The sequence below is a fragment of the Cloeon dipterum genome, chromosome 3, assembly GCF_949628265.1.
Source record: "Cloeon dipterum chromosome 3, ieCloDipt1.1, whole genome shotgun sequence".
Classification (NCBI taxonomy): domain Eukaryota; kingdom Metazoa; phylum Arthropoda; class Insecta; order Ephemeroptera; family Baetidae; genus Cloeon; species Cloeon dipterum.
This window is the reverse complement of record NC_088788.1, coordinates 2,407,766-2,421,096: the sequence shown is the minus strand read 5'-3', so window position 1 is coordinate 2,421,096 and position 13,331 is coordinate 2,407,766. Positions and strand designations below refer to the sequence as shown.

Genomic DNA, 13,331 nt, shown 5'->3' with positions numbered 1-13,331 from the left:
TTCCTTTACGTATAATAAATTGACAATACGCGGGAGCAAGAAAAGTCTGCTGCGAGTTTGGAAAATGACACTGCTTTTAGTCTGCAGTTTGATTACAAATATACAAGGCACTTCTTACAGCCGGGATAGAAGGTTACAATTATTCCTAAAAAGATAGATTTGGTTCAATTATGCAGCTCCTTGTTAAATTGGGCTATGTTGTGCGGCGCAGTGGCTCGAACCGATTTTTTTATTTGCATTTCATTGTTTTTGACCACCACTGATTTTGCATCACATCTGAACATTCCAAATCACCACAGCATTTAATTTCGAATGTTCGTCTCATATGTTCGATGTTCCTCAAGTCATAACTATTCTAATTTTAAAGCATTTTATTACACGATTTCGCTTACACTGCAAACACTGAAAGCTAATATTATAGGAATTCATTTAAATTATATTTATAGTTTAAAAATATTCACTTAACTTCGTGGGATAATATAATTGCAATCAACACCAGATACGAAAAGCACCTCATTTGAATTCCTCGTCAAGCCTTGAGTGAGGTGCTTTGGGTGTGAAAATTTCAAAATTCTGAATGTGTGGAGGGGGGAACACTGACGACAATAGTTTCATCACTTTCATATACAGCAGGGAGTTTTCAGTTTTGCACTTCATACTGCAACCTATTTTAACGACAGCTCTTCTACAACACGAAGAAGTCGACATGAGGATTTTGTTGCATTTAACGATCATATCAGTGCTAATAATTGTGAATTATCAGGTGAGCCTGTTCATTAGTGTTCAAATTGGGATAAAATGCTATATTTTTATGTGGTATGTATATAAAAAATTAAAAATTTAGTTCGTTCCTTGCGGCGGAAAAAATCCTCAGCATAGAAAACGTTTACATTCAAAAGGCCGGGTTTACGTCAAAAAGGTTCTAACAAACAACATGGAAAAACGGTTAGAAACCCTGAAACACTTGAGAAGACCTTATATAATCAAGTGTTGCGGAGGTTCAAAATGTTCGGCATCTTTTATGCGTAAACCACCGCGACGTTCGAAGGATTTAAAAACGAACAACACTCCCCTTGAAACATCCAGCACTCTGTATGAATATAAACAAAATGAAGCAAACTTTAATAATATAATTTTTTCTTTTTCAGAGGTAATTTTCAAACAAATATTTCAGCAGTGATAGTGAAAATTCTAATCCAAACCAAAATCCCATTGAATAAACAGAAACATTTTCCTCTAGTCCAGGCATCACGTCCTCTGAGCTTACCAAATCGGATTTGCCCAGTACCGACACAACTCAATTTATTGCGGAAAATACGCCTTGTATGTCGACTAAATTTACGAACCACGAATATTTCTAACGTATTCAACAGCTCAGACGGGAGCAGAATCTACCACAGACCCGACTGTAAGCACCTCACCAGCAGCAGAAGTGACAACAGCACTGAACATAGCTGTGACAACGAAAAATTTTGAAACCTCCACCACAACTACTAACAACACTACTACCACAACTACAGCTAAACCAATAAATGTAGGCTCAAATCTATTAGCGGAGAAGAATTTTAAAATAAAAAATGGGTTTTAGCTGGCGTGCGAACTGTCTCGTTGCACAAACTTCACTTTCATCGCAAACCAGGTTTCAATTAATCCTCTTATGACTTTTAAAACATGATATAACAGTTCAATCCTTTATTTTATTTATAAATATCACTTGCAAACTAAAGAAACGTTATATATCCATAAGTTTAAAAAGCGTTTGCAATAAATTTATTCAGAGCGTATCATCAGTGGTCAGTGCCAGCACGAGTAAGAACAAAATTTTGCTGTTGAAGATGCCTAAATATTTGCACATTGATTTCAGGCAAGCTAATTGTTAGAAACGGAACGACGTTTCTGTTTTCGTCAGCCGCAGTGAGCCAAGTTGACGCGGCCAGGAACTGCTTCTTGCGCAATTTGAATTTAATTTCTATGCAGGACGGCCCTAAAATGAATCTAGTTCAAAAAATGCTTACGGGTGTGTTTTAATTTTATTTATTTATTTTTAATTTTGTTTTAACGCTTTATAGAGGTTGGCACTAACTCTGCCGTCTGGACGATTGGCTCCAACGAAGGCAACATGTCGTGCCAAAATTACAATTTGAGTTTCGCCTGGTGCAACCCGAAAAGAGAAATCGTCCTTCCCGCGATAATGCAGAAAATGAACAGTTTGGAAATAGCTCAAAAAGGACTGACAACTTCCATGCTTAGCGGTGCTGCCGTCTTAAAAACTTCAGATTCTAATTCACTGTTTCCTTTTTTGTGCGAGGTAAGGATACGTGATTGATACAATTTCTCTTCTTATAAAATCTGATGAATTAGCCAAAAGATGATTTTCAAAACTTTTGCCTCACTCTTAAGTGCAAGAAAGACGTACGTTTCACATTATGACTGATTCAATAATTTATATTCTAAATTATAGAGCACATTGCTTGACGATAATTGGAAAATTATTGGTAAAATATGAAACCTACCTATGTAGATCTTTTTTTACAATGGATACTCCCATAAGCATTTTACATTAGGGAATGAAACCAAATAACACTTAAGAGCTATTGGAAAAAAATCAATTTTGCTAAAAAAATGATTTATATTTAGACGGAGAAAAGTATGGGACGTGGACCCGTACCTGTGGAAAATTGTACCTTTTCTCCAAAAAGCTAGTTAGTATTCTATTTTTTTGTGTTTGTTTAAAAACACAAAAAACAAATCCTTAAAGGGAACCTGGCAGCAGAACTGGGACCTTTGTTGCAGTTTGGGCATGCGCCCGATATGGTTTAGCTCGGCTTCCGACTTTGAATGTTTGAGCAACACGACTAAAGGGAACTGGACGCTAAACTGGAATTATTGGACGGCGGGACGCGCAATGGGCACCTGGGGAAGGTGGGCCTGGTGCCCAGGAGCCGTGAACCTTCCCGACTCGCTTTCCTGGGCTTCGGGGCAACCAGACAATAATCAGACCAATGAGGATTGCCTGCACTTGCAAGTGACCAAAAATTCGAGCGGAATACTTTTGTCAGACCGGAATTGCAGCCACAAATTCGTCATCGCTTGCCAGGTGGAAAGAATATTTTACATTCTTTGTGCGAATTGGTTGAGAGCTTAAATATAATTTTTGGATGCTTTAAGGGTGGCGCGTTGATGGCGTCTAACTGCACCAAGCCAAACTGTTCGATGGAGTGCAGCAAAAATGTAAAAGTTATATTTTTCTCTTTGGGGCTTTTTTAACAATATATTTTAAAAACATCATATAGGATTCGATTTTTACAAACGGAACATTAAATGGTTTGTGAGTTAATTGAGTTAAAAATTAATTTGAGCATTTTGTTACAGATCTATTTGTTCACGGCCAGTGGAATGCCGGTTGTGGAAAGGATTATCTGTTTTCAACTGCGACTGTGGATTTTAATTTAAAATTAAAAATTTTTTATTTTAAAATTGATATTGTTTAGCTGGATTGGTTGGGCGCGTGGAAATATTGCTGCTCCATTGGAATGAAATTGGCCTCGATTGAAGCTCTGGAGGAATTGAATTGTCTTACGCAAATGGTTGCGAAATATCCCAAAGCAGGTAGAATAAATATGATAATTCCAACCAAGATGAAATGCACACTTTTATAAATTCTTCACAGCCTACCCTGATCAATGTGGAAGAGATTTCTGGACATCTGGCACCAATCGAGGTTGTCCAGGAGCTCACTTCTGGTGTTCAGAAAATGAAAAATTGAACAAGGAAGAAATAGCCAACTGGAAAAACGGGAAAATGCCCTCGGAGAGTTCTGATCAATGCATTTTCATTAATTTGTCAAATTCAACTTTGAATGAGACCTATTTGGGCGCTGACTCTTGTACCAAGCAAAAACAGTTTCTCTGTGAAGTGATATTTTCCCCTTTTTTATTTCAAATTAATGTTTGTCGTTTCTGTGTCGCTCAGGCTTTGCAACCGGGCACAAAATCGGTGCAAATCGCGCGCTCTTGCTCGGAAATTTGGAATGTGACAGACAGTGAAGTGGATGATATAATCATGAATCCAAGCGGCGACGTCGTCAACCAAAGACGCAATCTCAAAGTGCAGCCACGGAAATTAATTGGAGTAATTTTTAAAATTATTTATAATTTTGCTTCGCAGTGCTATCTAAGGTGCTGTGGGAAAAAAGGAAACGTGGTAAATATATCTCTTAAGTTCACTTTTTAAAAATTCAAATTAAATCTGAACATTCATTTAGATAAAAACCGGGTCACTGGTGACGGATAACATTTTGCGCAACTTAGAGGACTTGACGGCCGACGACCCGCAAGCCATGCAGAATGGCTTTGGAAATTTTGATTCCTGCACTTCCATTCGTATAAGCTTTGCTATGCTAACACAATTGCCAATTGCAAATCACAATTTTTGTGTAGAGTTCACGGACGAGTGCCACACTACGGCCCAGATGTTCCAGTGTGGCAAGAAAAATGATCCAGACCTGACTTTAGGACTCGTCACTGCCATCAAAGGAGACGCCAATGTGACTTTTGGAACTTCAGACAGCGAATTATGTCTTTTAATTTGTATTGGTCAGGTTTCAGTAACTGCTACAGGGGGAATTACAACTGGCAATCGAGTGTGTCCTCTGTATCCCAGTTGTGTACCAAACGTAATCTTGCATTTTTGGAACTTATTTTCAGTAAGTTTGAGTAATAATTTTGAACTAATTCTTGCAGCAAACAAAGATTGATGAACTTAAAAAAACTGGAACTGGTAATTTGATCAATTTACTTTTTACTCATTAGGCAGAATTTCTAGTTTAATATTGAGAAAATGGAAAATCAAAGAATTGTATCATTTTAGATTTTTATTTTTAATGAAAACGTTATAAAGGAGAATTCCTAATCTATGTTAATAATCTCATTTAGACGCCATATTTATTTTGTTCACCGAAAATCTCTACAGTAAGAATTTGTCGAGATTGTATTTAAAATTTACGTATTAACTAAATTTGAGTGAAGGGTGTCTAACTTTTATTTCAGTATTTGGAGGAACAGTCATTACTATATCGACTGGCAAAAAATACTTTATGGCATATGTCTTAGGAATTGTAAGTAATTCAAACAATAAATCAAAATTAAAAAGCATTTATTTCTGAATTTTAGATCGACGCTCAAGCCGAAGCAGACTACTGCTGCAAAATTGGCAGCCACCTTGCCATCTTCGAAAGCTTAGAGGATTTCAACGCTTTTATGCAAGTCTTTCCAGGTTAAAAATACCGTTGATATTTCGTTTATCAATTGGGAGCTGGAACAAATATTACAGAAGTTACAGGCCACTGGGTTTTCATTGGACCGACTTTCGATAACGGCGATGGCACCGACAGCTGGTGCTCAACCTTCAAGAAGCTGCCAGCAGGATTGATCACAGATATCGACAAATATTATCGCAACCAGCAGTGGAACTCTACTCGAATTTACTTGACGAAAGCCGGCGGATTAGTATTAAATCCAACAGGAGGCAAGGTTAACCGAGTTTTATGTGGCCCACTTACCTACTAGACTATCTGAATTTTGATCAATTTAGAAAACTCATTTTCAAAATTAAAATTATTGAAAATATTTAAATATAAGACCGTTTTCATCATATATGTGTGATGAATGTGGAGTTTTGTAATGGTGTTATTCTTGCCAACAAAATAACAATAAAAAAAATAACCGTGTCTATAATTACAAGTGTAGTTGATACACCAAGAAATGTACTATATTCTAATTCAAGATTGAACGAATAAATAGAGAGCATAATCTTTCCGTTTTAATTGGAAGATAAACAACCCAAATTTACGGTTCTGAGGATTTAGAACATCTAACATTTATTTGTGCGCAACCTACGACTTACGGCGAATTGCGTTCGTTTTACAGGGACGTACAGTTTTATATGGCGTTATTTTATTTTTTGCTCTTTTTATCCCTGTCCTCTCGGAGCGGGAAGAGCACGAATGCTGAATTCCGAGTGCGAATAACACCGCGGACGGATTGAATGGACGCACCAGGCCGCACATTTCAGGGACGCAGCCCACTGCGAAGGGCCACTTGCCTCCGCACCGAGGACTGCATTGAAACGCTAGACATTCGTCCCGTGAAGCCAAATCACGCATGCTGGAAAGGTGCAAAGCAGCCCGTTGAGCAATTTGAGCATTTCGAGTCACTAAACTAACCACTTTTTGCCATGTCTGACATTGGGTGGCCAGTATTAGATCTCCGAACTGCTCAAATACCTCTAATTGCTTTGACACTCCTGAGAATGCCGCTGAACAATGCGAGCCAACGGGCTGGTTTGGGGTAAAAATATTTTAACACGATACACCACGTGTCTTTTGCAAGAAAATCATATCATAAAAAACTTTGATAGTAAAAAAAATCGTCTAAGACCGTCTACATTTAAAAAATCGAAAAAATCCGTCTAGATTTATCCGAAATCCCGTCTAAATATAGTCGACCATTTTCTCGAAAAGATTCGTCTAAAACTCACAGCCCTAATTATTACCATCAGATATAGGAAGAGTGCCTATGCCGTGACAGCTCCTCCGAGCTACAAATTATCACGGTTTTGAAATTAATTTTTAGGGAAAATGCTATAACGTGGTGGAAAATATGTAACAATACCTTTATTATACATATTATTATTTTTTATTATTTAAATATTTTTAATCAGAACAGTGTGCAACGTCCACTTTCTGGTTCCAATACCATGGTTAGTGGGGGGGAACATTACGACATCAATAGTTAGTCACACACATTGCAGGATGTTCAATGTTTCACACATTTCATCCTGAAAGCTGCTTTTTAACGACAGATCCCATACAACATTGATGTCAAAATGAGGATTATGGTGCATTTAACGATAATATTGGTGCTAATAATTGTGAAGCATCAGGTGAGCATTCTTATGATTCTTACAAATAATTTAATGGATAAATTAATGGTGTGGTCAGTTAACACAAAAATTTTAAAAATTTAGTTCGTTCTTTGCGGCAGAAGAAATTCTCAATATCGGAACCGTTTAATTATAAGAGGTTGGGTTTTCTTTAATAAAAGTGATTTTTTTTTTGTTTTTATAAAAAAACGTTTAGGAAACCTGAAGCACTCGAGACGTACTTATATAATCAAGTGTTGTGGAGGTGCAAAATGTTCGGCATCATTTATGCGCAAACCACCACGACGTTCGAGTGTTTTCAAAACGAACGCCGCTCACCAAAAACCATCCAACACTCAGTATGAATATATTGTGAGAATATGAGCAAAATAAAGCAAAACTATTTGATTTTCAGAGGCCGTTTTAAAACAACAGGAGCCAAAAATTTCAGCAGTACTTTCGAGCACGCTGAATATGAAAATACTGCAATCTCTGTGTCTGATACAACCGCTGTCTTCGAATCGAATATTGCCATCTCTGAATTGGATGCCACCCCCTCTGAACCAAACCGAAATCCCGTTGAAACAGAAACATTTTCCTCTACTCAAGGCATCACGTCTTCTGAGCCGACAAAATCGGATTTGACTAATTCAGTCAAGATTTTTAAAAGTGACACAACTAAATTGATTGCGGAAAATCCACCTTGTACGTCGACTAAATTTATGAACCACCAACATTTCTGACGTAATCAACAGCTCAGACGAAAGCAGAATCAACCACAGACCCGCCTACAAGCACCTCACCAGCAGCAGAAGCGACAACAACACTGACCATAGCTGCGACTACGATAAATTTGGTAACCTCCACCACAACCACAACAAAAACCACCACCACCCCGACATCAACCACTATGACAACTAAACCAATAAATGAAGGCTCGAATTAATTTGCAAAGATGATTTTTAAAATAAAAAATGGGATTTTAGCAAGCTTGCGAGCTGTCTCGGTGCGCAAACTTCACCTTCATCGCAAACCAGGTTCCAATTAATCCGTTTTAGAATCAACTGTTCATTCTCATTTTTTTTAATTTCAAAAAAGTGTTGAAATTAAAATAATATATCACTTTCAAGCAAAAGTGGTTTATATCCACAAATTTATTAATAAATTTATTCAGAACGGGTCATCAGTGATCAGCGCAAGCACGAGTAAGAGCAAAATTATACCTTTGATGATGCCTACATTTTTGCTTTTTGAAATCAGGCAAGCTAATTGTTAGAAACGGAGCGACGTTTCTGTTTTCGTCAGCAGCAGCGAGCCAAGTTGACGCGGCCAGGAACTGCTTCATGCGAAATTTGAATTTAATTTCTATGCAGGACGCCCTGAAAGTAAATCTTGTTCAAATATTGCTTCAGGGTGTGTTTTAATTTTATTTATTTATTTTTAATTTTGTTTTAACGATTTATAGAGGTTGGCACTAATTCTGCCGTCTGGACGATTGGCTCGAACGAAGGAAACATGTCGTGCCAAAATTACAATTTGAGTTTCGCCTGGTGCAACCCGAAAAGAGAAATCATCCTTCCCGTGATAATGCAGAAAATAAACAGTTTGGATTTCGTTCAAAAAGGACTGACGACTTCCATGCTTAGCGGTGCCGCCGTCTTTAAAACATCAGATTCTAATTCATTGTTTCCATTTTTGTGCGAGGTAAAGACACTTGATTGGTATAGTTATTATATTATATTTAATAAAACTGATAAATTTTAGCCAAAAGATGGTTTCCAGGACTCTTGCCTCCCTTTTAAGTGCAACAAAGACGTATATTTCGTATTATTTTTAACGATTAATTTCTACTCCAATGTACATAGAGCACATTATTTGACGCAAGTGGGAAAATTAAGGGTAAAACGTGAAACCTGCAAAAATCTTATTTTAAATCGAAAACATATTTAAGTAATTTAATTACGTCTTAATTTATTTTACAATGGCTACTCACGTTGAACATTAACAAAAAGGATTGAAATATAATTATTAACTTTTTTGGTAGCAATTGGAAAATAAATAAATGAAAAAAATATTTATATTCAGATGGAGAAAAGCATGGGAAGTGGACGCGCACTTGCGACAAATTATACCTTTTCTCTGGCAAGCTTGTAAGTATTAAAAGTAATTTATCAAAAATAATAAATAATTAATTAACCCTCAAAGGGCACCTGGCAGCAGAGTTGGGACTTCTGTTGCAGTTTGGGCATGCACCCGATATCGTTTATTTCTGCGTCCGATTTCGAGTGTTTGAGCAGCAAAACTAAAGAAAAGTGGGCGCTAAACTATAATTATTGGACTGCGGGACGTGCAATGGGCACCTGGGGAAGGTGGGCCTGGTGCCCAGGAGCCGTCTTCCTGCCCGACTCGCTTTCCTGGGCTCCGGGGCAACCAGACAATGCTCAGCCCGATGAGCTGTGCCTGCACGTGCAGGTGACGAAAAATGCGAGCGGAATACTTTTGTCGGACCGGAACTGCAGCCATAAATTCGTCATGGCTTGCCAGGTGGAATGAATGTTTTCTGTGCGTGTGAATATTTATTGAGAGCTTGAATGTTTGAAGGGTGACGCATTGATGGCGTCGTCTAACTGCAGCAAACCAAACTGTTTGATGGAGTGTACTAAAAATGCAAGATCTGTGTTTAAAATTTTGATTTTTTTTATAACATTTAAAAAAAATAGGAATCATTTTTCACAAATGGAATTATAAAAGGTTAGTGATATATGAGTCTTAGTTGAGTGAAAAAGAGTTTAAGCTTAATTATCTTTCAGATCTATATGTTCACGGCCAGTGGAATGCCGGTTGTGGAAAGGATTATCTCTTTTCAAATGCAACTGTGGATTTTAATTTAAAAATTTAAATTTTGTATTTTAAAATTTATATCGTTTAGTTGGATTGGTTGGGCGCGTGGAAATATTGTTGCTCCGTTGGAATGAAACTGGCCTCAATTGAAGCTCTTGAGGAATTGAGTTGTCTCACGAATATGGTTGCGAAATATCCCAAAGCGGGTAGAATAAATATGATACTACCAACCATGATGAATTGCACACCTTTATAAACTCTCAACAGCCTACCCTTATCAATGTGGAAGAGATTTCTGGACATCTGGCACCAATCGAGGTTGTCCAGGCGCTTACTTCTGGTGTTCAGAGAGTGAAAAATTAAACAAGGAAGAAATAGCCAACTGGAAAAACGGGAAAGTGCCCTCGGAGAGTGCTGATCAGTGTATTTTCATCAATTTATCAAATTCGACTTTGAATGAGACTTATTTGGGCGCTGACTCTTGTACCAAGCTAAAACCATTTCTTTGCGAGGCAATATTTTAATTCAATTTTTTACATTCCTTACCATATTATCTTTCAGACCTTCCAACCGGGCGCAAAATCGGTGCAAATCGCGCGTACTTGCAAGGAAATTTGGGGTGTGACGGAAAATGAAGTGATTGACATAATCATGAATCCAAGCGGCGACGTCGTCAACCAAAGACTCAAGCTCAAAGTGATTAATTTAAAAAATAAAATAATAAATTCTCGTATATTTTTGCTTCGCAGTGTTATCTCAGGTGTTGCGGGAAAAAAGGAAACGTGGTAAATTATCTCGAGTTCACTTTTGAAAAGCAAATTAAATCTGATTATGGAAAAGATAAAAACCGGTTCACTGGTGATGGATCAAATCTTGCGCAACTTGGAGGAATTGACGGCCGACGACCCGCAAACCATGCAGAATGGCTTTGAAATCTTTGATTCCTGCACCTCCATTCGTAAACTTTCTATATGCCAACACAATTGCAATGCATATTTTTTGCAGGGTCCACTGACGAGTGCGACACGATGGCACGAATGTTCCAGTGTGGCAAGAAAAATGCACCAGACCTGACTTTAGGACTCGTCACTGCCATCAAGGGAGACGCCACTGTGACTTTTAAAACTTATTCAGAAAGCGAATTATGTCTTTAACTTTGTAATGGCCAGGTTTCCGCAACTGCTACAGGGGGAATTAAAACCGGCAATCGAGTGTGTCCTCTGTATCCAGCAGCAAGTTGTGTACCAAATGTAATCTTGAAATTTTGGGACTAATTTGCAGCAAGTTTGACTTATAATTTTGTTCTTGCAGCAAGCAAAAATTGATGAGCTTAAAAACACGGGATCATGTAATATATACGACCAATTAACTTCCTATTTATTAAAAACATAATTTTAAGATCTTATGTTTAGTGAAGGAGAATTCCCCATCTCATTAGACACATATTTAATTATTTAGCGAATATCTTTTAAATAAGGATTTTTCGTAATTTTATTGAGAAATTAATTATCTAAATTTGAAACTTTTATTCCAGCTTTAGGGGGAAGTGCCATGACATTATCGACTGGCAAAAAGTACTTTATAAAATTTATCTCAGGAATTGTAAGTAATTCGAACAGTAAACGAATGTATCAAATTAATGTTTTTAAAAATTCAGACCGACGCTGAAGCAGAAGCAATCTACTGCTGCACACTTGGCAGCCACCTTGCCATTTTCGAAAGCTTAGAGGATTTCAACGCTTTCATACACGACTATAGAGGCAAAAATACTGTTACATTATTTCGTTTGTCAATTGGGAGCTGGAACAAAAAATATTACAGATAATGGAGGCGTCTGGATTTACATTGGACCGACTTTCGACAATGGCGATGGCACCGACAGCTGGTGCTTGAATTTTAAGAGGCTGCCAGCCGGAATGATCACAGACATCAATCTATTCTATCGCAACCAGAACTTCAACTCAACTCAAATTTACTCGGCGAAATCCCCCAGATTGTTAATTTATTCAAAAGGAGGCTCGTGTAACATAGTTTTATGTGGCCCACTTCCCTACTAGAATATTTGAGTTTTGATGAAATTATATATTCCAATCGTAAATAATTATTGAAAATACTTATATATAAGACACGTTTCTTTTTATTAAATGAGTTTGGTAATGGTGTTATTCTTGCATTGAAAATATAAAATAAACAACTGTGTCTATAATTATGGTTAATATTTGAATGACACTGTAGTTTCTTCATTTAATGTTATGGCAGGGTAAAAATAAATTCGTGACCTACCAATAAATATTGTCGAATTCTAATAAAAGTTTGAATAAATAAATATAAGACCAAAATCTTTCAGTTTGATTGGAAAAATAAAATATACATCACACTTAACATATATTTGTGCACGGCTATCTGCAAGTAGAGCGCGACCAGCGGCTCATGACAAAATGCGTTTGTTTTACAGGAACGTATAGAGTTTTATAATGCGTTAACGGACAGTCATTTTTAAAGAAATTGTTCAGGGATTATTGGTTCAATGCAGGTAAAAGTAGAGAAAATCCAGAAAAGTTAGAAAAATGATTTAGACCTTCCTGAACAGCAGAGTGGAAAAATTGAAATGATATTGCACTTTGCCTTTGGCGATCTTCATATGCAATTAATCACTTCATTAAGGCGAAATAATTAATTATGACCGTCGTGATTTTATCTATCCACGTTTGCCCTAAACCACATATAGAGAACACACGCACAACTCAAGAGAATTTCCTTCAGCCCTTTGCTAATTTGTAAACACAAATAACGTTTGAGTAAACAGAACAAGCATACATGTAACATGTAAATCAAGCTTGAAATTTATGTAGCAAAACTACTGACATATTTTTTCATAATATACATCAATATAGACATTCACTCAACATATTGCCTTTAAATTAATTTTTCAAAATGCTAATACGCATCACGGAAAGTATTGAAAAATGGCCGATCCAATTAATACGTGATATGGAACACCAAATGTCAATATTCTTTCACTGACTTTTTAATATTTTTAATAGGGACTTTCCAACGTCCAAAATTTTTGGGAAAACACCATGACATCAATAGTTCGTCACACATATAACAGGAAGTTCAGAGCTTCACACTTCATGCTGAAGCCAACCTCTAGCTGTTTTATCAACAGCTCTTTTACAACATAGAAGTCAAAATGAGGATTTTGATGCTTTCAACGATCGTATCAGTGCTAATAATTGTGAATTATCAGGTGAGCGTTTTCATTAGTACAACTAATCATGGATATGTGGTCTGTTAAATTAGTAAATTTTTAAAATTTAGTTCGTTCTTTGCGGCGGAAAAAATCCTCAACATAGAAAACGTTTACATTCAAAAGGTCGGTTTTCTTTTGAAAAAGGTTTTAATGAACATTCTGGTTTTTTAGAAAACCTGAAGCACTCGAGACGAATTCAAATAATCAAGTGTTGTGGAGGTGCAAAATGTTCGTCATCTTTTATGCGAAATAAACCACCACGACGTTCGAGTGTTTTCAAAACGAACACCTCTCACCTGAAAACATCCAAAACTGC

At 36.9% G+C, this 13,331-nt stretch overlaps 2 protein-coding genes and 1 long non-coding RNA gene across 3 annotated transcripts; all 3 read left to right on the top strand.

Annotated features, from left to right (window-relative positions):
• Positions 1 to 1,233: 1,233 nt before the first annotated feature.
• Positions 1,234 to 2,206, top strand: LOC135940861 (uncharacterized). The gene is made up of 4 exons (XR_010574923.1): positions 1,234 to 1,323; positions 1,374 to 1,534; positions 1,589 to 2,017; positions 2,070 to 2,206. It is a non-coding gene; the product is annotated as an uncharacterized LOC135940861 (long non-coding RNA).
• A 672-nt stretch (positions 2,207 to 2,878) lies between these two features.
• Positions 2,879 to 5,722, top strand: LOC135940859 (uncharacterized). The gene is made up of 15 exons (XM_065485951.1): positions 2,879 to 3,097; positions 3,169 to 3,231; positions 3,294 to 3,324; positions 3,373 to 3,437; positions 3,492 to 3,609; positions 3,671 to 3,915; positions 3,973 to 4,107; positions 4,168 to 4,203; positions 4,265 to 4,382; positions 4,440 to 4,546; positions 4,601 to 4,675; positions 4,743 to 4,779; positions 5,049 to 5,116; positions 5,172 to 5,274; positions 5,332 to 5,722. Exons 1-15 carry the CDS (start codon positions 2,906 to 2,908, stop codon positions 5,565 to 5,567), a joined length of 1,629 nt encoding a protein of 542 aa, XP_065342023.1. The 5' UTR covers positions 2,879 to 2,905; the 3' UTR covers positions 5,568 to 5,722.
• Positions 5,723 to 8,436: 2,714 nt separating this feature from the next.
• Positions 8,437 to 11,926, top strand: LOC135940912 (uncharacterized). The gene is made up of 17 exons (XM_065486043.1): positions 8,437 to 8,502; positions 8,787 to 8,820; positions 9,007 to 9,071; positions 9,127 to 9,465; positions 9,523 to 9,597; positions 9,710 to 9,796; positions 9,851 to 9,968; positions 10,030 to 10,274; positions 10,324 to 10,458; positions 10,512 to 10,547; positions 10,603 to 10,720; positions 10,768 to 10,874; positions 10,932 to 11,012; positions 11,074 to 11,110; positions 11,297 to 11,364; positions 11,420 to 11,506; positions 11,568 to 11,926. The coding sequence occupies exons 1-17, from the start codon at positions 8,437 to 8,439 to the stop codon at positions 11,817 to 11,819; spliced, it is 1,950 nt and encodes a 649-aa protein (XP_065342115.1). The 3' UTR covers positions 11,820 to 11,926.
• Positions 11,927 to 13,331: the final 1,405 nt, after the last annotated feature.

What these genes read in the sequence shown, in the direction of transcription:
- LOC135940859 (XM_065485951.1), top strand. Translation starts at nt 2,906, where the DNA reads ATGGGCACCTGGGGAAGGTGGGCCTGGTGCCCAGGAGCCGTGAACCTT. An exon ending in CCATCAAAGGAGACGCCAAT is followed by an intron (nt 4,547 to 4,600) that starts GTGACTTTTGGA and finishes TGTATTGGTCAG; the next exon opens with GTTTCAGTAACTGCTACAGG. An exon ending in TGGCATATGTCTTAGGAATT is followed by an intron (nt 5,117 to 5,171) that starts GTAAGTAATTCA and finishes TCTGAATTTTAG; the next exon opens with ATCGACGCTCAAGCCGAAGC.
- LOC135940912 (XM_065486043.1), top strand. Translation starts at nt 8,437, where the DNA reads ATGTCGTGCCAAAATTACAATTTGAGTTTCGCCTGGTGCAACCCGAAA. An exon ending in AATTCGTCATGGCTTGCCAG is followed by an intron (nt 9,466 to 9,522) that starts GTGGAATGAATG and finishes GAATGTTTGAAG; the next exon opens with GGTGACGCATTGATGGCGTC. An exon ending in GCTTAAAAACACGGGATCAT is followed by an intron (nt 11,111 to 11,296) that starts GTAATATATACG and finishes CTTTTATTCCAG; the next exon opens with CTTTAGGGGGAAGTGCCATG.